Source organism: Microcebus murinus, chromosome 20 (genome assembly GCF_040939455.1).
Source record: "Microcebus murinus isolate Inina chromosome 20, M.murinus_Inina_mat1.0, whole genome shotgun sequence".
NCBI lineage: Eukaryota > Metazoa > Chordata > Mammalia > Primates > Cheirogaleidae > Microcebus > Microcebus murinus.
Window position 1 is genome coordinate 34,554,526 of NC_134123.1, and position 24,453 is coordinate 34,578,978.

At 65.2% G+C, this 24,453-nt stretch overlaps 1 protein-coding gene across 2 annotated transcripts in view; it reads right to left on the reverse strand.

Annotated features, from left to right (window-relative positions):
* Positions 1–5,009: 5,009 nt before the first annotated feature.
* The window catches only part of SLC7A5 (solute carrier family 7 member 5), a 28,412-nt gene continuing 8,968 nt past the window's right edge, over positions 5,010–24,453 (reverse strand). The window contains exons 2-10 of one of the 2 annotated variants that reach the window (XM_075995853.1): positions 18,889–19,014; positions 13,972–14,077; positions 13,192–13,236; positions 12,509–12,632; positions 11,171–11,274; positions 10,772–10,868; positions 9,526–9,613; positions 8,356–8,533; positions 5,010–6,665 (exon numbers count right to left, since the gene is read on the reverse strand). In XM_075995853.1, coding sequence (XP_075851968.1) covers positions 6,392–6,665; positions 8,356–8,533; positions 9,526–9,613; positions 10,772–10,868; positions 11,171–11,274; positions 12,509–12,632; positions 13,192–13,236; positions 13,972–14,077; positions 18,889–19,014 — 1,142 coding nt within the window. In that variant the 3' untranslated portion in view covers positions 5,010–6,391. Of the gene's footprint in view, positions 6,666–8,355; positions 8,534–9,525; positions 9,676–10,771; positions 10,869–11,170; positions 11,275–12,508; positions 12,633–13,191; positions 13,237–13,971; positions 14,078–18,888; positions 19,015–24,453 lie in introns of both variants that reach the window. The other variant, XM_020282706.2, reaches the window with a different exon arrangement.

Genomic DNA, 24,453 nt, shown 5'->3' on the forward strand with positions numbered 1-24,453 from the left:
TCGAGAAGGTCCACCTGAGCCCACTTAGATCAGAGCTCGGGCAGCCCGGCCCACCCCCAGAGAGCCTGTGGGCGGGCGTTCTAAACCTCATTCAAAAAGCCTCGTTTTAATATGGAGATGCCTCAAAGCGATGCAAGTAGATCTACCGTTTGATCCAGCAATTCCACTACTGGGCTTCTACCCAAAAGATCAAATGACACTCCACAAATCGGACACCTGCACTCGAACGTTTATAGCAGCACAGTTCACAGTCGCAAAGCTGTGGAAACAACCCAGGTGCCCATCACTACTTGAGTGGACTAATAAAACGTGGCATGTGTATTCCATGGAGTTCTATTCGGCCTTAAGAAACAACGGTGATCTAGCGCCTCTTGTATTTTCCTGGGTAGAGCTGGAACCCATTCTACTAAGTGAAGTATCCCAAGAATGGAAAAACAAGCGCCACATGCACTCACCAGCAAATTGGTATCAACGGATCAACACTTAAGTGGACATATAGGAGTAACATTTGTCGGGTGTCGGGTGGGAGGGCAGGGGCAATATACGTAACCTTAACATTTGTGCCCCCATAATATGCTGAAATAAAAAAAGAAGAAGAAGAAGAAGAAGAAAAGCCTAATTTGAGGGAACAGGTGAATTGCATGAGATTCAAACTTCGAAAGGAACAGAACGACGCAGGTGAAATGCATTTTCCTGCCCCGTGCCCGGGGACTCAGCGTCGCCTACCTGGCTGTTCCTGAGGCCGTCCATACCCGTGCGACTCCCAGAGCCCGTCCACGTGTGGACCGGGACGTGCTATCCACGCTCTTCCCTTTTATAAAACGGCAGCAGCACCGGGCACCACTCCGCACCGGCCGTTCCTGCTCCACAGCAAACGTGCCTGAGGCTTCTGGAACGTTCCATGTCGTGCAACCCTTGCACAGTCAGTCTGAGAACACGCGTCGCCTCCTTCTGGAGTGAGGGCGTTGTGTCCATGGCAACCCCCGCGAAGACTGCGTGCGTGGGGTGACTGCTGGGCGTCACCGGCGCTCGCTGTAGCCGTGGCGACCGTCACCGGCGGGCACTCCGCAAGGGACAAGAGTGGCGAGGCCACGTGTGGCAGGTCCACGTCACAGTCCCGGGGGGCGCGGGTGGGGGTCCCGAGGGAGGGGCGCCGAGCCCACGTGCAGCTGGACGGCAGCGCCGGTGCCATGGCGGCAACATGGCGCCAACGTTGCTCCCTCCCGAGACCCAAACACCCAGCCTTGTGTTCCAGAAGCAGCTCCCATTCTGGGATGTGGGTGGGGACTGGGGACACCCCTCTGACCCCGGGGTCCAGCCAGGACAAGGCCAGAGCCCCGAACCCCCTTTCGTGGCCTCACCAACGACCCCCGAACCGCTTCACCCCCACGGATCAATCCCAGCAAAACGCTCGCAGCCGCCAAACGCTGGGGCCGCTTCTCCCCTCCCCCGGCCCTGAGCTTGGACCCTCTGCCTGGCTGGCCGAGGGGAGACCGTCTGTCCCCCGTCCCCTCGGGGCCACGCCACGCCACGCCACGCCACGCCACGCCACGCCACGCCACGCCACGCCACGCCACGCCACGCCACGCCACGCCACGCCACGCCACGCCACGCCACGCCGGCTCCTTCCAGCCTGTTCACTGCCCCGGGAGGGAAACGCCTCCGCCTGGCCCTCGAGCCCCCCCGAGAGCCCGTGGTCAGAGCGAACCTGCCCAGCTATGGTTAGGACAAAGCTCTCCTTCCTACACCTGGGTTTGCTTTTTATTTATTTATTTTTGAGACAGAGTCTCACTCTGTTGCCCGGGCTAGAGTGAGTGCCGTGGAGTCAGCCTCGCTCACAGCAACCTCAAACTCCTGGGCTCAAGCGATCCTCCTGCCTCAGCCTCCCAAGTAGCTATGTGCCACCATGCCCAGCTCACTTTTTCTGTACAATTTTAGTTGTCCAATTAATTTCTTCCTATTTATAGTAGAGACGGGGTCTTGCTCTTGCTCGCGCTGGTTCCGAACTCCTGAGCTCAAACCAGCCTCCTGCCTCGGCCTCCCAGAGTGCTGGGATTACAGGCCTGGGATTGTTTTTTATTTGACGGCTGCTGCCCTGTGGAATTCTGAGCCCGACTGGAGGGACAGAGCTGAGCTTAGAAATAAAACAGGAGCAGCTTCGACCCAGACGACAGGCGTGGGGGCCTCGGTCTCTCTGAGAACCAGGCGCCACCGTCCCAAGGGGCAGTAGAAGCTTGGAGAAAACTCCCAGCACTCCCCGGGAGGGGCCGCATGCGTACCTGGGCGCCTTCCCGCGCCCCTCGCGCCTGCCAGGGAGGGCAAAGCGTCGCCCTTGGGCGAGGTGAAAACGGTCATTAGCGAGTGAACTCGGCCTCGCGGTTGTGCAACTGTGGAATGTGGCGAAATCCGTCGGGCGTGCGGCCCCGTGGGAGGGGGTCCGGGCCCAAGCCCGGCGGGGCAGGCCTGCCCACGCCTCTCCCAGCTCGCCGGAGTCGGGAGGGGATTAAGGGATTCTCCGAGCGGTTCATGGGATGGCAGCCGGGATTAGCCAGGCTCCTGGGAGGACGAGGGTGGCCTCGGGGCAGCCCAGGCCACGTCAGGGCTTGGGAGGGCGCCACGGGGGCCGGTCCAGGCACCCGGGCCTTGGCTTTGGGTCTCGTGGAAAGGGGCGGGAGCCCTTCCCTGTGGCCACGTGCCATTCCCCAGCAGCCTTTGCAGAGAGGTCAGCAAGGCGGAGGGAACTTCTGGAACCTTCCGTCGCCCTCTTTGACCCTGAGAGCGTTTAATCTGACATGGAACCGGCGGAGACCGGTTTGGTGGCGGATCTGTTTACCCGGGCGCTGGGCTGTGCGTGTTTCCAGCGGTTGACTCTAATCGTGCAGTTGAGTTGCTACTTGCAGAATTTAGTCACCCTTTGGCGGCGAGGGCGGGAGCCGGGTCCTGTTGGGACTGGACCCCGAGGCGAGAACAGGCCTGCACGGGAGGGGGGGGGGGCCCTTGGTGTGGCCACACTTGCCCGAGAGACAGGAATTTGGGAGAAGTTTCTGGCAGGAGGGCCGAGGTTTGGACAGAGCATAGTGGCAGCTTTGGGGGAGGACTGGCGTTTTCCCTGGCGACGGGACAGGAGGCCTGGACTCGCTGCACGGGGAGGGACAGAGGCCAGGCAGTCCGGGAGCCCCCAGGTGCACAGGTCCTGGGGTGCAGCTCCGGGGGTGCAGATTCGTGACCCGCACCGTGCTCTCCCCACCCTTTTGCGCCCACTGCAAACGGACCTGATCCTGCCTCCCCTTGGTACCCCCCGCCCCCCACCCCACCCGGGCAAGCGAGGGACACTCTGGGCGCCGGAACACACATCACCTCCTCCGGCCGTGGCGGGGCCAGCTCGCTTTCTCACGCTGGACCGGCGAGGTCAAGCCTCAGAGAGCTTCACCAGGGGCCACCCTGGGTGTCCAGGGCCACCCCAGGAGCTCGGACCCAGGGCTGTGGGGTCCCTCAGGTGCTGGTGCCCCTCGAGGGCACCTGGAGGTCTCTGCCCCAGAGCAACGCTCCCCGCCCAGGTCACCAAGGGACGGGGCAGGTGCAGGCTGTGTGGGGCTGAAGGTGGCCTGGAGCCTGGGAGTTGGGCCTGGAGCCGCCATCTGTCTCTGCTGCCCGCTCGGCCCCTCCCCACCCCGCCATCTCTACAGGGTTTTCAGAGCGAGACCCAGGGTTTACAGACTCTTCAGGGGCCAGAGAGGCGCCTGTGCTTGCTTGAGACACTGCAAGGGGATCCTGCCCCAGGCAGGAAGATGGGGGCCTCAGGTGGAACCCCATCCTCTCACTCCGCCAGGTGTCAGCCCCCCAAACCCGGCTGGGACCCCTGTTCGCCTCTCTGGTCCCCACCCCCACAGCCGGCTGCCACCCGGTGCCTAGGCTGCTTTTGGCTGATTCTGCTGCTGAGGGGCAGCTTCCTTCCGTCTGAGCTGTGACGTTCACGCGGTCACTGAACCCCATGGGGTCCGCTGCACAGCACGGGGAAGCCAAGAGCTGCGGTGGGGGAGGCGGCTGCTATTGCCCGGCCCGGCGAGAGTTCAGACCCAGACCCCACCTCCACCGCTGCGGCTCGTGACTCGGGGTTTTAGGGGCAGGGGTGCGTCTCAGGCAGGTGGAGTTGCACACTAAGATGTGGAGGTCACACGTTGGCCTGGCCCCAAAAGGTGGGACACCATGATATAAGGGGGTGCACAGGCGGACTCAAGATTCTTGAGGTGAGCAGAAGCCACCGCCCGCTGCTCTGCAGGCAGGTTCCTCGTCCCTGGCAGCCAAGGCTCTTGCTTTAGGCAGAGGGAACTTCTGGAAACTTCCGTCACCCTCTTTGACCCAGAGAGCATTTAATCTGGCACGGAACCGGCAGGGATATTCTCTCCCCAGCTCCCGCTGCAGGAGGAGCAGGAGCAGGCCGCACTGCTCCGGGCACAGCGGTGGGACGCGCAGCTCACTGGCTTGCTTTGGGGACAGCCTCTCAGGTGTCAAAGCCCTTTCCCGTCAGCGGAAGGGGAAGGAGCTGCCCGGGCTGGGGTAGGCCCAGGGTGCAGAGTAGGGGTCCCGTCTCCCCACACCTTCCCACCTTCAGGTCAGCAGGGGTCAACCCAGGACAAGGCCAGAGCCCCGACACCCTTCCTTGGCCTCACCAAAGCTCCCCAAACTGCTTCACGCCCAGGGACCAATCGCAAAAGAGCATGTGACCAAGTGCAGGTTTGGTTTCTCTCCTTCCCGAGGCCCTGAACTTGCAGCCCGGGGTCTGAGCCGGCCCAGGACCCCTCCTGAGCCTGGGCTGGCCCCTGGAAGCCTGCTGTGTCCACCGTCCTGGCCCGGCCCCCTCCCCCGTGCCTCTGCCGGCCGTATGGTGAATGAATGAATGAGTATGGTAAATGAATAAATGAATGAATGCACAGCTACAGGAAGGAATGGGGGGGAAACCCTCCCACACCCAGAACGTGGTGCAGAAGAACACAGAACATCAGCAGCATTTATAATTTTGATTGTTTTTCTTTAAAAACACAAAAACTCCAACAAAAGAACCCACAAAAAAAACCCGAACTTCCCACCCGAACCCGCCTAGTGTAACAGGTTAGCCATTAACGTGAGAATAAGAACAGGTGCCCCAGCCACACGCGTCGTGTCTCGTCCTGCCCTCGGCGGAAGGCGTCCCAGCCTGGTCGCCGGCGTCACAGTGGGTGGCCCCGCGCGGCTGGGAGCGTAGGGGACTCGGGCACACCCTGCGCCACGGCAACGGCGAGGCCGAACACTGACCTCTGGGAATAAATAGACACAGCGCCGACGGCATCCTCTTAAATTAGTCAAACGTTAGACAGAACAAAAGCAAAACGACTCGACAAGGCGACAAGGCGATGCTCGCTACGCCGGGATGTGCTTTAGAGAAAACGAGAGCCGCGCACAGGGCCGGGAGAGCGTGCGAGGAAGGGCGGCTCTTCCAGGACAGACCCTGTGGTCCCACTGCCCTCCCCGGGGGCTCCCCCCAGGGCTGGTGACGGGCAGGCGGGGTCTCGGGGACCCCCCGCCCAGCAAGTGTGACAGGACGCAGCCCCGAGTGGTCCCTCCCGTCTGCAGCGGGGTCTCCGGGCCGGGCGGGGGGGGACCCAGCACCGGGGATCCCAGGCTGAGCCTCCCACCAGCCTGGCGTGACCTTGGCGCCCCAGCCCCAGCGAGAGAGGGACCTGGGCGCAGGGTCCGGCCCTGCAGGGCGACCCGAGGACGCGGCCTGGGAGGGGGTCCCGCACCCGTCTGCGGCAGCGGGTGACCCCGTGGAGAAGCCACCGCGGGCTGGGCCTTTGCTCAGGGTGGCGTCTGGGGTGGGACCCGGGCCGGTCTGAGCACCTCCTGGCCGGCAGCGCGGGCTGCAGTCGACGCCAGGATGGGCACGGCGGCTGCTGCGTCACCCAAACGTCTCCCTCTGCTGGGGCTGGTGGCCGGGAGGGACCAGCTAGGGTCTTTAAGGCAAAGAGACGTCGGCCCACGGGGCTGGCCGTCAGAAACGCACGTCGCTACACTTATAACAATACAAGAACGAGAAGGCCGAGCAGAGGCCCGGGTCCGGCCAGCCGCGTCAGTGCAGGTCGGAGGTCGGGGCTGGGTCTCAGTAGTTCCGTCCGCTCAGGCGACCCGGCCCCTCCCAGGCATGTCACGCTGCTGGGGTGGCGCCAGGGGAAGGGCGTCTCTCCTGCTGCTGCGCCCGGCCCCAGCTCTTGAAAAAATAATCATCTTGGTGGCATCGGCCCGAAATTTAAGTTAAAAAAAAAAAACAAAAAAACACAACTGAACCGAGGCGGGAAGGGAGAGGGGCTGGCAGACAGCCCGTGGTCGGGGTACTGGCTGCTGCGCGGTTCACAGCTCAGGCATCGAGGAGTGCGCAGTCCGGGACCCGATTCGTACCGGTTTGCACGCGGCTGCCCGCCGGCGGGGGCGGGGCGGGAGGGGACGGCGAGGGACAGGCGGCTGGTGGCGCCCGGCCGGCCGTGTGGACGACGGGGGACTGGAGTTGCTTTTCGAGGGGAGAGTTGCTGCGAGGTCGTCTCTGTGCGTGTTTTTCCGGCAGCTTCTTGGCTCCGCCTATGTCTCCTGCGGGACGACCTGCATGACCTTCTGGCAGAGGACCGTCACCGAATCTGCCGGGAGAGGGGGCAGGGTCAGCCTGGGAGTGGGCGGCTGCCCCCTCCTGGGAAGTGAGGCGCCCGCACACCCCCACGCTGTAAGAGAGCCCAGAAACCCCCTGGTTTGTGCACATGGACACCGGGTGCCCGGGAGTCCCCACCACCACCCCTGCCGGCAGGAGGCCCTGCAGGTCCTGGGGGCCGGCGTGGCCGAGGGCAGGGTGCCGGGTGCACCCCTCCCCTGTTCAGGGCCCTGTGGCCGGGGTGAGCGAGGCCCGTGGAGCACACTCCCACCCCCCAGGCACCTGGGTCAGGACGGGCCCTTCCCTTGGGGCCACACCTGAGCTTAAGACTCGGCAGACAGCGAGCACGCCTGTCGCCCACGACAACCGGGCTTGCCCGCGGGCCGGGCTGGAGCTGAGCGGAATCGCCGCTGTCAGCCAGGGCTCCCCAGGGAGACCCGTCACATTTTGGACTTTCTACAAAGCAATCGCTCTGGGGGGGAAGTCTGACACTAGCAGGGGTCTTGCGTTCCGGCTGGAGACGACTGTGCTACCTGAATGACGAGTGGCTCCCAGTCACCAGCAGGGGCCAGAGCCTGGGGCGGGGCATCCCCTGGCCGCCCTAGGGGTTCTATCTACTCGTTCATTCTCTGGGACACAGTCTCACTCTGTCACCCGGGCTAGAGTGCCATGGTGTCAGCCTAGCTCATTGCAGCCTCGAGCCCCTGGGCTCAAGAGATCCTCCTGCCTCAGCCTCCCAAGTAGCTGGGACTGCAGATGTGCCACCATGCCTGGCTAATTTTTTTTCTATATATTTTTAGTTGTCCAGCCAATTTCTTTCTATTTTTAGTAGAGACAGGGTCTCGCTCTTGCTCAGGCTGATCTCGAACTCCTGACCTCGAGCAATCCTCCTGCCTCTGCCTCCCAGAGTGCTAGGATTACAGGTGTGAGCCACCATGCCTAGCCTACTCATTCATTTTCTGAGACAGGGTCTTGCTCTACTGCCCAGGCTGGAACGCTGTGGCATTAGCCTAGCTCACTGCAGCGTCGAACCCCTGGGCTCAAGTGATTCCTCCTGCCTCAGCCTCCCGAGTAGCTGGGACTGGAGGCGTGAGCCACCAAGTCTGGCTAATATTTTATTTTTGCAGTAAAGGGGTCTCACTATGTTGCCCAGGGTGGTCTCCAGCGATCCTCCTGCCTTGGCCTCACAAAGTGCTGGGATCACAAGCCTGAGCCACTGCGCCCGGCCTCACCCTGGGAGTTTTAAAAGCCACCCGGGGTTGGTGGTCAGGATCTAGGCCTGTAGACACCGAGGCCTTATTTCTAGCAGCCTGGCCACGGTTCCAGTGGGTGAGATCGGCGGACAGGACTTCGAGTGCAAACCACCCCTGGGGCCACGGCTGCACACGGCGCCATGGCGGGCGGGGTTCTGGTGCTTGGCAAGGGCAGCCTGGTTTTCCCAATCCCTTGTGCTGGGAGATTAATCGGCTGGTCGGAGCTGAGCGTCTTATCCCGGGAACACGGGGGCCCGAGTGACTGTCGACACGCCACAGTGGCTGGACCCTCTGTGGCGCGGTACGGTCCCGCACCCAGCACGACAGGCTCTCAGCCCCGCGGGTGGGGACGGCCGGGGCGGCTGCCGGGCCCCAGGGGCAGGACCCGCCCGCCCGCGCCCACCGGCCCTGGGCGGGGGAGGCACTCACAGATGCCCTGCAGGAGCCACTTGGGCTTGTTCTGCCACCAGACCCCGATGAAGTAGACGGGCAGCCCGCTGAGGATGATGATGAAGCCGATGCCGCACTCCACGGGCGTCTTCCAGAAGGAGACGGCGATCAGGAACAAGCAGGCCAGTGTGAAGAACACGGGCAGCGCCAGGTTCACCTGCGCACGGGACAGACACCATGCAGGGGCCGCCAGGGGCCCGGGCGGGGGGAGCTGCCCCTTCGCCCCTCTTCCCTGCACCTCCCACCTGGCGGCCAGGGACGGCGCAAGCTGGCCCCCCGTGAAGGATGGGGCGCCCCTCCTGGCCACCCCTACGACAGCCTGCACTCGGACTGCAGCGTGGGGCGCACGGGCCGAGGTTTAACGCAAACGCGGCTGGGCCCAGGCTCTGAGGGCACACGGCGAGCAAGGGGGTCCTGGACCCGGAGGCGCCCTGTTCCGTCCTGGTCCTGTCCGTGGTCCTGGGCTGGCGGCCACTGGGGGGCTCTGCCTGTTCACTCCCCAACGCAGGAGTTGGGGGCCAAGGCTGAGGGGCTCCCCAGGCCCCCAGTCGAATTGTGGCCTTCATCGGCCGACCCCTCATCAGAGAAACCAGCTGACAGTGGCTGCCCCCCAGGGCAGAGCCGCCGAGGGAGGGGAGAGCCCACCAGGGCCCCGCCCCAGTCTGCACCTAGCGCCCCCCAAACCCTCCATGTTTCACCTGGGGTGAGGCCGGCCCGCCGCGGCCCCACGCACTGGAGACCAGCTCCTGCCCCCTCGCCCTGCCCAGGGCTGGAACTCGCCCCGTCCCCGCCCTGCCTCGCCCCGCTCCACACAGGCCCCATCCCCTCCCATGTCTGCCCCCCTCCCTTGCTACAGCGCCCTCCGGGCGGGACCGTGTTCGGGCCTGTCGTCCTTGGATGACCTCAGTGCCCCGAGCCACACTTGGCACTCGGCAGGGCCACGGGCAACGGCCCCGGGCTGGACTGACCCCGCCTTGGCGGCCCAGGCAGGCGCCCGTCACACGCTCCTGCTCTGGGGACGGTGGCCCGAGCCCTGGCTTGTGGGGGAGGGGGAGGCGCAGGCTGGGGCGAGGCCTCCGCACACGCGCGGGGGCAGGACGGAGGACCGACGGGCCGCGCGGGGCTCGGCTCCCGACCCAGCGGCCTCACCTTGATGGGCCGCTCCAGCTCCGGCTTCCGGTAGCGCAGCCACATCATGCCGATGATGGCCAGGGCCACGCACAGCCAGTTGAAGAAGCTGAAGAAGTTGATGACGGAGAAGATGTCCGTGGAGAAGGCGTACAGCAGCGTCATGACGCACTGGAAGGAGGGGCGGAGCGGGCTGAGCCGCCGGCGGCTGCTCTGGGGGACGGTGGCGGCCACCCCGACCCCGGGACCGTCTGGCCGGCCACTCTTGCCTGCCCTGGCTTCAAACCGCGCGGGCCCCACGCAGGCGCGGGCGGCAGAGGGAGGCGCGAGGAGCAAACGGCAGCGTCCGGGTTTAAGGACCTGGAGGAGGCCCCACCGCATGGACGGTGGGCGAGCCTGAATGCCGTGGCACCGCGCTGATGGTGCAGCCGGAGCTGAGCAGACGCCCGTGGGGGGGCGGGGGGAGGGGGCACCGCTATAGACCTTCACACCCCCGACCGCGGGCACCTCGCAGCCGCCTCCCAACCGAGGCCAAGCTGTGTGGCAGTTCTAGAACACGCCAGGACTCGTCGGCACGCCCCCAACTCTCCCCTTGACCCTCCGGTGCTGCACTTGCCGACCCGCTGCCAAAGGAGGGAAGGGGACGGCCGGGTGGGGTGGCTTGTGAGGCCCGCGGCCAACCCCGTGGCTGTCCCCACGGGGTCAGGGGGAAGCAGCCGCCGTGCCACGAGGACACTCTGGCAGCCCCGTGGCAGGGCCCACGTGCAGCCACGTTTCAGGGTGAGGGAGGCATGGCACTGGGGAGCCAGTACTGCCCATACTGGCAGGGACACAGGCAGCACTGGCCAGAGAAGGACCGTGCGATGTTATAAACACACCCCGCGTGCCGCACCTGCCAGCCCCCTGCTGCAGCCCTAGGGCGCACAGCACACCACGTGGCTCCCCGGCGGCGAGCTTCTGCCCCACACCGTTTGTGGAGTTTGAACTGTGTGTCACACCACGTATCCTCTTAGGAATTAGGAACCAAAAACCGTCTGGCGCACTTTGGTGTCAGCAGGGCTGGCAGTGCAGTGCCAGACACAGGCGCCAGGCCATGCTCGTGTCCGCTCCTCTGCCTCCCCGCACCCTCGCTCCTGCCCGGTGGGCGCCGCTGCCCTGGCCACGCGCCAGGCGAAGCCGCAGGGCGCGGTGTGCAAACTCGGCGCTTCCCTCCGGGGAGCCCCCCGGACGGTCCCGGGCCCAGGGCGGGGGCCGAGCCGCAGCTTACCGTGAACACCAGGGACGGCATGGGCGTCAGGAGCTGCGGGTGGATCATGGACAGGACGGAGGGCAGGTGGCCCTCCCGGGACCCCACGAAGAACAGCCTGCGGGCGGAGGGGGTGGGTTGTCAGCCCGGCCCGCGCGGCGGCAAGGCGTCCCGGACCCACTCGGCAGGCAACGAGGGCTCTCGGGAGCCAGCGGCAGCCCCGGCCCAGGTGGCCGAGAGACGGGACCAGGATGCAGAGCCCCGAGTCTCCCTGGGCGGGGTGGGAAAGGGTGGAGCTCGGGCTTCTGTCATTGCTGCGTCACGAGAACCCTTTAACCACACGTAACTCGCTGTCACAGACACGAGCTTTCCAAGCACACGCTTGCACGCGGCGTGCGGGGGCTGCCTGCGCCCACTCACCTGGAGGATGTGAACAGGGACCCGTTGACGGAGCCGAAGCAGGACAGGCCCACGAAGACAGGGATGATCCAGGACATGACCCCCAGGTGGTAGTTCCCGAAGTCCTGCACAGACACAGCCGGTGGGCATGAGGCCGGGTAGGGGGAGGGTCCCCCTTACTGCCCATTTGAGCAGCTCAGCCCGTGACCTCCCTTGGTGCCGACACCGTGGGGCCCTGAGCTCCCCACCTGCGGCGCAGTCCGGCTCACACTGACACTGACCCTGGCCCTCCCCTGCCCGCCCGGAGACAGCTGGGTGTGCAGGGACCTTGGGGGCCGGACTACGGCTTTGGGGACCACGTCCCTGGGACAGGCCCACCCTCCCCGGCCCCCATCTGATCTCCCTCCTCTGCGACACCTGACCGGGAACCTCTGCCTTCGCTACGCCCAGTGCGCCCACATCTGCAGGTGGGGTCCTGCTGTCCTCACTCTGGTCCTCCACTGGGTCTGGCACAGCGCTTTGCAAGTAGTAGGCTCTTGGCCAACGTGGTCAAATACGAGGCTGGCCCCAGTGTCGACTCCCTGCTCCCACCTGGTCCCCACCCGGCCGGGGAGGCAGCGGCAGGGGCCCGGGAGCCGTGCGGGGGGCTGTGAGCCCAACTGTGCTGCAGGCCCCCCGAACGTCTATAGCGCCTGAGGACACGGCCCGGGCCTCCCCCACCCTGCTCCAGCTGGTGGGAGCAGTTCCTCTCAACTCACGCGGCCGTCACTGACTCTGGTCCTTCTGCACTCAGATTCATTTTTATTTTATTTTGAGACAAGTCTCACTTTGTTGCCCAGGCTAGAGTGAGTGGCGTGGCGTCAGCCTAGCTCACAGCAACCTCCGACTCCTGGGCTCAAGCGATCCTCCTGTCTCAGCCTCCTGAGTAGCTGGGACTACAGGCATGCACCACCATGCCCGGCTAATTTTTCGTACATATGTTTTTAGTTGGCCAATTAATTTCTTTCTATTTTTAGTAGAGACGGGGTCTTGCTCTTGCTCAGGTTGGTTTTGAACTCCTGACCTTGAGCGATCCCCCCACCTCGGCCTCCCAGAGTGCTGGGATCACAGGCGTGAGCCACCTCGCCCGGCCTGCACTCAGATTTAAAAATGACCGGAGCAGCCGGGGACCATCCTGGACTAGCCGACTTATAACTGGTGCAGCCTGAGGCCCGGGCACTGGGGTTTCTGAAGCCCCTGGGACTCTAAACCAGGGGAGGTGGAGGACACCCCACATTTCTGGGCAGCTTAGCAAAGTCCCCCACGGCGGAGCCCGATGGCAACCGCCCAGCCCCCGCAGGCAGGAGGCCTGTGACTCACCACGGCCACGGCCTCGGACGTCAGCATCTGCTCGGTGGACAGCGTGGTGAAGTAGGCCAGGTTGGTCAGCACGTACACCAGGGTCACGATGGGCAGGGAGATGATGATGGCCAGCGGCAGGTTCCTGGGGGCAGGGCGGGAAGCAGGGTGAGATGCCGCCGCAGAGGCCACGCCAGAGCCAGGTGCCCTGCCTGATGCTGTGCACACCCAGGTGGTGACTTGCCGCCGGCGTCAGCTGACCCGCCTGAGAAATGGGCTCCTCCGGGAGACCCGAGGGCTCAGGAGGGCGGAGGCCGCTGGCTGGAGCCCCCACAGCTCAGCCACAAGCCGTGCAGCCGGAACCAGGCCTGAGAGCGCGGTGGCTCCTCCCAGCCACCCACCCTGCAGGGACCTGGGACACTCGGGCACACGCCGTCCTGGGAGCAGGTGCAGGCCCACCCTCGGGTGCTGGGGTCAGCTGAAGATGGGGATCCATGTCGCCTGCCCTCAGGGACCCCCGCATTCAAGGTCAAGGTCACAGGGCCAGGCAGAAGCAGCTGCCCGTGCCAGGCCGACCCTGCAGGCTCCTGGTCACGGCCCCACTGAGAGGCGGGGCTGAGCCCACCGCCAGGTCTGGGTGGAGCGGAACCCCTCCCTGTCTCGTCAGAACAGTGCAGAGATGCTCCGCCTGCCCCAGCACGCACCTGTAGGGGTTGATCATCTCCTCCGTGACGAAGTTCAAGTAGTTCCTACGATTCAGAGAACAGAGTTTAACTACGCGTTGCTCGCTAGGACACAGGAAATCATCAGGAAAAGAATACAGAATCCCACGGGGAAACCCCTCCTGGCTGCTCCAGGTAGGGGCAGGAGACGCCTCTGCCAGCCCTGAGGACCCTCCCTGCGGGTCTCCTGGGATGGTGACCACCCCACTCCGCTCTGCCCCCATGGGCCCCAGCAGAACGTCCCTCGCAGCACTGAGGGTGCTGTCTGGGTTCCAACGCCCGGGGTCAGAGTCACCACGGGGAGGCTCCAAGGGTGGCCCTCCCAGGGGTCTGCGCAGCCGGACTCCAGCAGACCTGGACGCGCCAGTCCAGTGCCGGCCGCCCCTGCTCCAGGGTGCCCCGTCCACCCTCACCGCCTTCCAGCACCTCCTTCCCCGCCCACCTGCCACCCGGCAGCGATGCTCAAGTCCCCGTGCAGCCGGCCTGGGAGCAGGGCCAGGCTGGGGACAGGAGGGGAGGCCCAGCTGGCCCCTCCCGCCAACCGAGGCCCCGGGACGCAGGCTGGGAGAGGCGCCCATGCCCGCCGGGCATCCTCTCCCTGCTCCTTGGGATGCGCGTGGCCCCGAGTGGCTCCCGGAGACAGCCCCCCACTCCCCACGCCACATGCTCCCTGCAGCTGCCCTGGACGGCTACGTTAGGAGTTTCTGGATGCTTCCGAGCCCGTGTCCACAGGCCAAAGGACACAGACATTCCGGAACGTACCACCCTCCGTAGGCGAAGAGGCCGCTGTATAGCGCCAACACGATGTTCCCCACGTCCAGCTTGGTGCCTTCGAAGGAGGACTTGGGATCCAGATTAGACGCCTTACCTGGCAAAGCCGCAAGGAAAGGAATGCAGGGTCAGAGAGAGGGAGCAAGTTCTGGAACGTTCCTGGAACAAAATGCCGTCACACACAAAAATGTCGGGGTGAAGGCCTTTCGTTGGGACAACTGAACGCACCGCGGAGCCGTCTGAGGTGGGCGGGACGTGTCTGTCCCCCGGGAGGGGCGGGCAGCTGCGTGGGCCCCGCCCACCGCCGGGGACATGGGTCTACCGAGGCCTCTGCCACGTCCCTCTGAGGACACGGAACCCGGACCTGGGGCCCAACCTGACCCGGGATGACCCTTTCCCACGTTCTCGGGTTCTGGATGGGGCTACCGTTCCGCCAGGACACGACATGTGTCACGCAACTGCTACGGCAGCGACGGCAATGGCCAGCCTTCCCTGGGGCTCACGGGCGGCACCGTGAGTCGCGGCAGCCATGGGGTCCATGAGCAGAGACCACGCCTGCCTCAGCCACCCCGGGGAGCGTCCTGGCTCCGCGCTGTGTGTCTCAGGCGGCAGACAGGCCACCGCAGCCACAGACACGCTTCTCAGTGAGCGGCCGAGGGGGCAGCTCCCGTCCGCAAGGTGGGCTGGCCACGGCCGGTGCAGGTCTGTGTTGGGGACCATTGCCCAAGGTGGGCACAGGTAGAAGGTGTGGCCCCCCTGAGAGCACCCGGCCTCCCCATCCCAGGGCCCCACCCCGGCTCTGGCGCCATGCCCCGGACGCCCGCTGCCCTCTGGCTGTCTGACGTCTGGGGACCCCAATGGGGTGGGAATCTCGGTTTGGGGGGATCTGGCTGCACCCCGCCAGCCCTGCTGCTTCACCACGGCCAGAGTTGAGCGCTTCAGACTCCTAGAAGAGTCCCCCTTTTGCTTCGAGGTCAACCTCGAATCTCCAGTCTGGACTGGGGAGGCCCCTCCCAACCCCACAGGCCGTGCGGACGCCCAGGAAGTGCCCTAGCACCGGCCGTGTGCAGAAGCCCTGCTTCCCGCCCCTGGATCCCACCCCAGAGCTCGGCACGACGGAAGCGTGCGATCCCATCTGTTCTCCCGGGTGCTGGATCAGTGCGGAGCCCCGGCAGGCCGACAAGTGGTCGCCGGGGAGCAACTCGCAGGAGACGCAGCGGCCCTGCCTCACGCACGCGTCCTTCCAGGAGGGGGAGGGTGCTCCCTCCGCCCGAGACAAGCCCCAGGCTCTGTGGACGCCGGGCAGGGAGCACTCCGCCCTCGGGGCAGCCCCTGCCGGCCTGGCCGTCTGCAGCAACGGCCGAACTCGAGCCGGGCCTGAGCCTGGGGGCCATACAGGGGTACCTGCGCACGGCGTCCTGCCGTCTTGGTGTCACCCGAGCCTGGGCGGCATGCCTCACTCTCAGACAGGCACCCCGAAACCCCCAGCAAGGGGAGGCTGGCCTGAGAACTCCCACGGGAGGTTTAATTCGGCAGCTGTGGCCGGTGTCTCTCTCAGTTAAACTCGCCCTGGACTCACGTGGGGCCGGCTCTCAGCCTGCGAGCCGCGCCTGCTCCCCACCGAGCTGCACAGAGGCTCCGGCCCTGCCGTGCGCTGAGCCACGTCCCCCCAAGTCCAGATGTCCATGCCGTGACCCCCTGTGTGGCTGTTTGGACGCGGGGCCATCAAGCACAAGTGAGGCTGGATCGTTGGCGGGCCCCGATACTCCAGGCAGAGACGGGGCCGTCCCACCTCAGAGGCCAGGGCAGCGCCGCCTCCTCCAGGAAGCCTCTCAGGCTGAAGGGACTGGGCAGGGGGACGTGAGCAGGGCACCGAGGGCGCTTGGTGGCCTGTCTCCTGGCGGGGTCCTGGGGCTTCTGTGATGCCAGCCACACGCTGGAGGACCCCCCCAGCCAGCCCTCCACTCAGCCTGTCCAGTGGCCCTGCGGGTGCTGTGGCTGCTGCCACCATTTTACAGACGGGCAAACTGAGGCTCAGAGCAGCTCGGGGACCGGCCCAAGAAGATGTCCTTGTGACCTAGGCCCTCCCAGGACAAACGTGTCCTCCCAGGCCTGGTGTCTGGGCTGAGAGCCCAGCTACTCGGGAACGTCCTGCCGCCCCTGCTCGGACCACCCGCCAGCAGCCTGCCGGGCCCTGCAGTGCCGTCTCTCCAAACGCACATCGAGGGTGGAAGTAGGGGCCTGCCTCCCGACACTGTGCCTCTCGTCACGGGCCCTGTGGGGTCAGGCTGTGGGACCGGGGCCAGGCCACCCCCTTCTCTGAGCCCCGGGGGGCTCCAGAACCTGAGAAGTGAATGAAAGCCATCATCTTGGACACTCTAAGGCGAACTGCAGATTTGTCTCCCCCTCTGCCCCGGGGGCGCGTGGTCATTTACTGCCTGCGGCACGGGACCACCAGGAGGGGCTCCGCTCCCGGCTGCAGACCACGCCTGGGCCAGCTGTGCATTGGCATCTTCCCACCAACCGTGTCTGCAGACAGCAAACCGGGACTTTGTTTCCTTTTTGTGGACAGAGCAAGAGGGCAGATCTCACTCCAGGGGAATTGTGGTCCCCAGGGATGGGGCGTGGGGGGAAGAGGAGGAAGAGGAGGACTTCCAGTGAGGCCATTTATCTACAGGACTACCCGACCCAGTGGTCGTTGCTCAAGGGAGGATCGGTCTGTTCCACCCCCAGCAAGACCACAACGGGTCCCATTGTGCACCCCCCGACCCAGGGACCGGCTGCCGTCACTGAGCAAAGAGAGACAGCCTGTGCCCCCCACTCCCACCCCCGGCCCCAGGACAAAGGCCTGACCTTGGGGCCACGACCTCTGCTGGCTGGGGCAGGTGAGGGGCTGTCAGGACACGGCACGGTGAGGTCAGGCTGGGGGTGCAGTGACCCCCCACACTCCCTGGGTGCCTCTGTGCCTTCCCTGTGGCCACCAGGTCCAAGCCCCCCTCACCTCTCCTGGCCCCACCCACGACACGTGGGACGGCCGTTCAATCTGAAATGCCACTTGGACTTCCATCTCCCCTTCTGAAAACGCTGGGACTAAATCCAGACCCCCCCAGGTGACCCCAGCCTGGGATAGCCATGGCTCCCCCGACTCCCGGGAGGTGTGGTGGGGCTCACACTCTGCCTTGTCACCCAGCCGCCGTCTCCTGTCCCTCACCCAAGATGACCCTCCTGTTCACCTGCCGGGGGCCGTCCGAGTCCCACACAGACAAGCTCTGGACGGGAGAGCCATGTCCTTCCCTGCTGGAACTTGGCAGAGCTGGCACCCGGGGGCCGTGGAGAAACCAGTGGGGAGGGTGAGGCGAGGTCAGCTCACAGGCCTCATGACCTTCCCCCGCCTGCTGGACCCAGTGGCCAGCACCTTTCTGCTGCACTGGGCCCCACCTGAGTCCCAGGGCAGGTGAGGAGGGGCCTGTCTCCAGGCGGGTGGGGCAGGGACCGGGATGAAGGACAGACACAGGTGCTTGTCCTGGCCTGCTCCGCCAGGCTTTGGACCCGGTCTCCAGACCCAGGGTGGGCCGGCGGCCAACGTGCCCGCAGCCAGAGCCAGGCCTCTGCCTCGAAGGCCCCGGCCCCGCATCCCCGTCCTCGGGGCCCGGGCAGGCTGCCCGAGGCTCCATGCCCACTGGGGAAACAGAGCTGCACGAATGTTTGGGAGAGAGGGGTCAGCATTTCAACAACGTGTCCTCTGGAAGGGAAGGCATTCATCTGGGAACAAAATAAACCTCTCGAAGACAAACAGGGGACAGGAATGTTGCGGACACTGCACTGTGTCCCGAGGCTCAGGAGGGACAGCCGGGGGCAGGATGTTTTCGGCAGCGAGCGGAACGCCAGACGCGTTATGCATTCACGCTGGACAAAAGCTCTTTGCTGTCCCTGCTCGAGTTGGCTTTTATAAAATTCAGGTCCCTCTCCTGAACCCCCGTCTTTGTCTGATCAGAGCAGACGCTCGAAGGCCTCCGCCAGCAACCCGCCCCCGAGCTGCGTGTGTCCTGGCTGGGCCAGGTCTGTGGGCACGGGGCGGGTGCCTTCTCTCCCCTAGCCGACCCCACTCGGCCCGACCACCTCCCTGTACGGGTGGTCACCGCTCCTGAGCTGCCCGGGGATCAGGTGGGATTTTTTCCCTTCAACGACGCTAACCTTGATAGTAGCTGGTGCCTACTGGACACTTAGCCCGGTGCCAGGGCCTTGACAGACATGCGCTGGCCCAAAGCCCCCCCCCACGAGGTCAGCACAGGGCAGCCCCACGGCTCCGTCCAGCCTGAGGGAGGGCTGGGCGCATACCCCCATCCCCCGTACCTGCCTAACCGGCCCGTCCCCAGCCCCGGGAGGCCGTGCACTGTCTGCGAGGGGCCCCGTGGGGCCAGCCGGGGGCTGGGAGGGGGGAGACCCGGGACACACTGACCCCTCTGGGAAACAGTCAGGAAACGGGACTCGAGCGTTCCTGATGGTATTTTCCGCAATTGCTAGAAACACAGACCACGCACCCCTCCACAGAACCACGGATAAGTCGTTGCGTGTCAAGGAACACGGCCCAGCCGCAGGAGAGCGCACTCCATGTGAGGTCACTCGAGGTCACACGGCGCCAGCACAAGGCAGACCCGGCATGACACGGCACGGGAGAGGCCAGCCTGGCTGCTCGCTGTGGGGCCTGAATGTTCTGCGTCCCCCCACATGTGGTCACCACCATCGACTGGGCACTGGGGGCTCACGGAAGTCACTTGGGCGTAAAAACTGGAGCATGGCAAGCGCTGCTCCAAGGCTGGCTCGCCGTCCCTCCCCGGCCCGCAGGCCCCACACTCACCCTTCCCGATCTGCACGAAGCCCAGCAGGATGATCAGGGCCCGCACTCACCCTTCCCGATCTGCACAAAGCCCAGCAGGATGATCAGGGCCAGCGCCAGGAGCTTGGCGGCGGCGAAGGCGTCCTGGACCCGGGTGGCGGCCTTCACGCTGTAGCAGTTCACGGCCGTGAGCAGCACTGTGGGGACAGAGGCCGGCGTGAGCGCCACGTGGTCACTCGCAGTGAGACAGCCATTAGCCCCAGGGGCGGCCGGGGCCTGGCTCCGACAGAAACAGAACCGGGCTCCGTCCACACCAGCCCCCGAGGTGGTTTCTGGTTCCCTGGGACCTGTTTTAAGGAACCTGACAGCCCCCCAGGTCCAAAGTCCCAGGTTGGCACCGCCAGACTCACAGAAGAGTGAGACCGCAGGGCCCCAGGCTGCCGCCCAGAACTGTCTCCTCGGGGACTCTACAGGCACCCCCGCCCCCCGCCCCACCGACCGGCCGCACACCTGCGGTCCCGGAGCGCAGTCTCCAGAGACTCAGGTGACAGAGGCCAGCCCGGCCCGGGGACGGCTGTCCACCTGCTCCACACCACAGCCTGACTCCTCAGACTCCCGGGGACCACGTCTTCCAGAACCTTCCGTGGAGCCCGACAGATGGAACAGGTGGATGAGGAGTCCCACTGGCAGGAACCCACTCAGGAGCCCGGCAGGGGATGGTGGCCGTGCCGTGGCCGGACAGGGCTGGCATGGGCCCGGCCGCGCGGAAACAGCCGGCAAGCTCCCAGCTGCGGCTGCCACAGGGGCGTGTGTTGAAACTGAAAATGGCACCAGGTATTTCGCAGCAGCCTGAGCGGCTCTGCGCAGACGGGCTGAGGCCCCGCCCCGGGCGGTGAGCGTGGGCAGGGGTGGCCCGGCAGCAGCGACGGCCCAGACCCCAGCAAGTCCCCCGGCGCCTCCAGGCCCAGCCCTGCGCCAGCGCGTGCGGGGGCTGTGGAGGGGCTCAGGCGTGCGGAGCCGGCGGACACTACACGGCTGCACACGTGTGAACGACATGGTGCAGAGGCGGCGAACCCCATAGCCCCTGCTTCCTGTCTCGCTATGCGTGGCCCCTCCGTGCTGCGGAGGGTGGCGAGGACACTCTCTAGGGGTGAGTGAGTGGCTGTGTCCCTTCCCGGCTCCTGACGGCCACTGCGCAGGCGCCGTCCACACCTGGAAACGCCAGTGCAGCGCCGGCCCGTGCGAGGCGCAGCCCTCACGGCCCTCAGAGACGGACGGACGGACGGACGGACACACATACACACACACACACACACACACACACACACACACACACACGCACACACACACGGAGCTCCCCGGGGGGCTGCAGGGGGGCACCAGCACCCAGAAAGGTCTCGGGTTTCTCTTTTCCCGATGGAAATCACACTCAGAGAGGCCGGGTCCACCCAGGCCTGGGGGCCACCACCCGGTGGCTTCTCCCCCAGCCGAACTAATTCTACGTGATTCTGCAATTTGAGGCATAAGCCCCGAAGAAATAAATCCATGATAACCGACTGAGGACACCTGACATCTTGTCCCTGCTGTGCCCGGGCGGGACACAGCCCCCCGGGTGTCCCCAGGCGTCTGCACCTGCCTGGCCACGCCCGCCCGTCCCCTGCACGCTGGCAAAGTCTGGCTGAAAACGCCGCCAGTGGTCACTGTGGCGGCTATTCCTACGACGGGGCACCTGACGTCCCCCTGCGGCCCCTCCCTGCAGCCGCGTGGGCAGCCTGCACCTTCCTTGCGGGGAGTGTGGCCACCAGGACTCAAGTGCCCCCGGGCCCTGCCCAGGCCTCCCGACTGCGTCACCGCCCATTCATGCCGGCCGGGGAGGCCCCGGGCTTGCCGTCATCTCGGGTTTCCCTGAGGGCCGGCGGGCAGGCTGCCGCCACGGGCTCGGCCCCCAGAGAGCGGGCAGCCCTGGCGGCTGTCACCTCCGCCCCAGTCTCTGCACTTCAGGGGACGCCACGGGGGCTCCAGGAAAGGCGGGGACTCGCCCAGAGGCCCCCAGCCACGAGCTGTCTCTCTGTGCTGTCGCGCTGCGCCGGGCAATGACGCCGGGCAATGACGCCGGGCAATGACGCCGTCACAGTTGTCACCGATGGCAGGGCAGAGGCCAGGCCCCACCTCAGCGCCCCGCCCCCGCCCACCTCCAGCCCAGCTGCTCCCCGCGGAAAGCGGCCCTGGCCACGGGCCAGGCAGACAGAAGACGCCGGCAGGTGCCGGAGCCACGCCACCCGGGGCTGAGCCCCTCTTAGGTTAATACGATCTGTGTCATGACGTTAAAAATAACCACAAACCACGGGCCGGCGGGTGAGGCCGAGTCTCGGCGGCCGGGAGAGGACGGAGCGGATCTCGGGACAAAGGGGGCTGGGAAACACTTGCTGCTTCTACTAAAAAACAGTTATGATGGGATTTTAACGTTGGTTGCCTTTGGATGAGGAGCAAACAAAGGGTTTCATTATCCTGTGTTCCTTCTCTTAAATGTCAAGATGACACGAAACCTTAGATAAACACACGGACTGATCCTGGTCCAGCGCCCTAAGCCAGAGCTAGGCCAGTCCCGACGGGAGGCGGCCCGACTTCCTGGCAGGCCCCCGCCACCCGCGGAGGGGGCAGTGAGCTGGAAGCACAGGCCACCTGTGTCGGCCGTGGCTGTCAACCCGCCAGAGCGGGCGGGTGGGCGGGGACAGGGCGCTGCCCGGTCGGCAGCCGACCCGGTGGCAGGAAGCCGCCCCTCCCGGGACCCGCCAGCCTGCACGGCAAGCGTGGCTGTGCTGGCCACGGCGACAGCTGGGCTGGGAGATAAAGCCCAGCTCGCTCACTGTGCGCAGACGGCCGGGGCCGCCGACCTCGCCACGCGGGGCCTCTTGGGGGAGCGGGGTGCATGCTGCAGGGACCCTGCCGAGGGGCTTGAGGGGCTCGCTGCTCTCATCCTCCTCCCCATCCTCCCCGGGGGATCCCCTGCAGCCCCGACTCCCTGCCCTGCCCGGGTCGGGCATCTGAGCCACAAAAACATCCCCACTTTCCGGGTGTGCCCTGCTGGGGTCCCGCTGCTCCAGGAAGGCAGGAAAGCCCCGGCCAGGCCAGCCCCTGGCTGGACAGGACCGTGGACCCGGCTCCACGCCTGAGGCTCCTAAGCGGGTGGGGGTGCTGCGTGCAGGGAGGGCTTCCCGCCACACCAGGCGCCCCGGCGGGGGGCCGCCAGCCATGGGGTGCAGCCCTCTGACCCTTTCAGATGGAGGGGCCAACATGCCACCAGGGACTTCCTCAAAGCAGTCTCGAAAAAAGCAGGTGCTTTCTTTCTGCGCGAGGGTTCAGAGACCCGACGCTCGGGGGGAGCCGGTCCCGCCTCGTGCAGGTGTTGGGGCCCGACTGCCGGCAACCCGCCAGGCAAATGAGATCGGTTTCCCCAGAGCCGCCCGCAGTGCGGCTGCTCCCCGGCAGGCCTGGAGAGGGGGCAGAGGAAGTGGCTGGCGGGCTTCCCTGATTCCAGGAATCAGGCGGGCTGGTCCCCCTCCCCCACCCCAGGGTGCACCCGGCACAGCAGCTGGCGCCGGGCCAGGGGGCAGCACCCGCTGACCACCGCAGCCACGCTGGCCCGGGCCCCGGCCCTGGAGGCCGGCCCAACACAGCCCGGCACTCGCCCAGCACGATGACACTAGGCACTGCGCCCGGGAGCCCCGTCCGCGGCGGACCCAGGCTCCGGGGCCTGTGTCCAAAGCCACCCAGCACATGCGGGACCCTGAACTCGGCCCACTGCACGCGGGGCTTGTCAAAACCCGCGCCTTTCGCCGGGCGCGGTGGCTCACGCGGTGGCCTATAATCCTAGCACTTTGGGAGGCCGAGGCGGGCGGATCGCTCAAGGTCAGGAGTTCGAAACCAGCCTGAGCGAGACCCCGTCTCTACCAAAAATAGAAAGAAATTAATTGACCAACTAAAAATATATATACAAAAAATTAGCCGGGCATGGTGGCACATGCCTGTAGTCCCAGCTACTCGGGAGGCTGAGGCAGGAGGATCGCTGAGCCCAGGAGATTGAGGTTGCTGTGAGCCAGGCTGACGCCACGGCACTCACTCTAGCCTGGGCAACAGAGTGAGACTCTGTCTCAAAAAAAAAAAAACAAAAACAAAAACAAAAAAAACCCGCGCCTTCCTCCCTGGCTCCTGGAGGTCGGGGTTGGGTGCAAGTCCCCCACCCTGGCACTGGTTCATTTCCTGCTGTCAACTCCCTGACTGCTGCTGGCCACGGCGGGGGGCTGGGGGGGTCCCCACACTCCCTCCCGGAGACCCCAGTGACCAGACAGCCCTGCGGCAGGCTGAGTCAGAGTCCCCCAGGGGCCCGTAGAGCCAGACACTCCAGAGCTCCTGGTCAGGCAGGTCGAGAGGTGCGTTGCTCACTAGCTCCCAGGGGTGCCGGAGCTGGTGGCCCCTGGACCCCACCCGGAGAACCGGGGGTGACTTCCTGACGTAGCGTCTCGGTTACTGGGCTCCAGAAAATGAATGCGTGTGACCCGAGGACTCCTGTCCCCCCAGCAAGGCCGACCTCCCCTCCAGGGCAGGCAGGGACACCACACGGGCCCACACTGCCGTCCCGGCTCCAGGCCCACCCGCTCCCCACCAAGAGCTCGGAACCTCGGAGGTCTGGGAGCCCCACCGGGCCGGATGACGCTCCGTGCAAACAGGCACCCAGGCCCGACCCCGCCCAGCCCCGCGCTTGGGTGGAATCCAATTACTCACAGCCTGGTGCCACTCGTTCAAAGGCCCTGCGATCGGCCCTTGAACACGCGCCCCCACGTTTCTTTCCTTGTTCCTGGCCAGGGCTGAGCTGCGCCCGACCACACGCGGCTCCCCGGCTGGCGGGGGTGGAGGTGTCGGCAGCCGCCACGCTCCCTTCAAGCCAGGCCAGCAAACGGCAGATTTAGTCACTCTGAAATCTGCCGACACTCCAGGCCCCGGGGTGAGCAGGAAAACCCGCAAGGCGCAACTTCTCGTGTTGGGGGTGCTTCTGGTGCAAGGTCCTGGGGGAAAAGGTCTCCTAAGGGTCTTCATTCCAAGAAACAGCCTGGGCCGGGCGCGGTGGCTCACGCCTGCAATCCTAGCTCTCTGGGAGGCCAAGGCGGGCGGATTGCTCGAGGTCAGGAGTTCGAAACTAGCCTGAGCAAGAGCGATTTTTTAGTCTCTATTTTAGTCTCTACTAAAAATAGAAAGAAATTAGCTAGACATCTAAAAATATACAGGCCGGGCGTGGTGGCTCACGCCTGTAATCCTAGCTCTCTGGGAGGCCGAGGCGGGCGGATTGCTGGAGGTCAGGAGTTCGAAACCAGCCTGAGCAAGAGCGAGACCCCGTCTCTACTATAAATAGAAAGAAATTAATTGGCCAAATAATATATATACAAAAAATTAGCCGGGCATGGTGGCGCATGCCTGTAGTCCCAGCTGCTTGGGAGGCTGAGGCAGGAGGATTGCTTGAGCCAAGAGTTGGAGGTTGCTGTGAGCTAGGCTGACGCCACGGCACTCACTCTAGCTAGCCTGGGCAACAAAGCAAGACTCTGTCTCAAAAAAAAATAAAAATAAAAAATAAAAATAAAAAT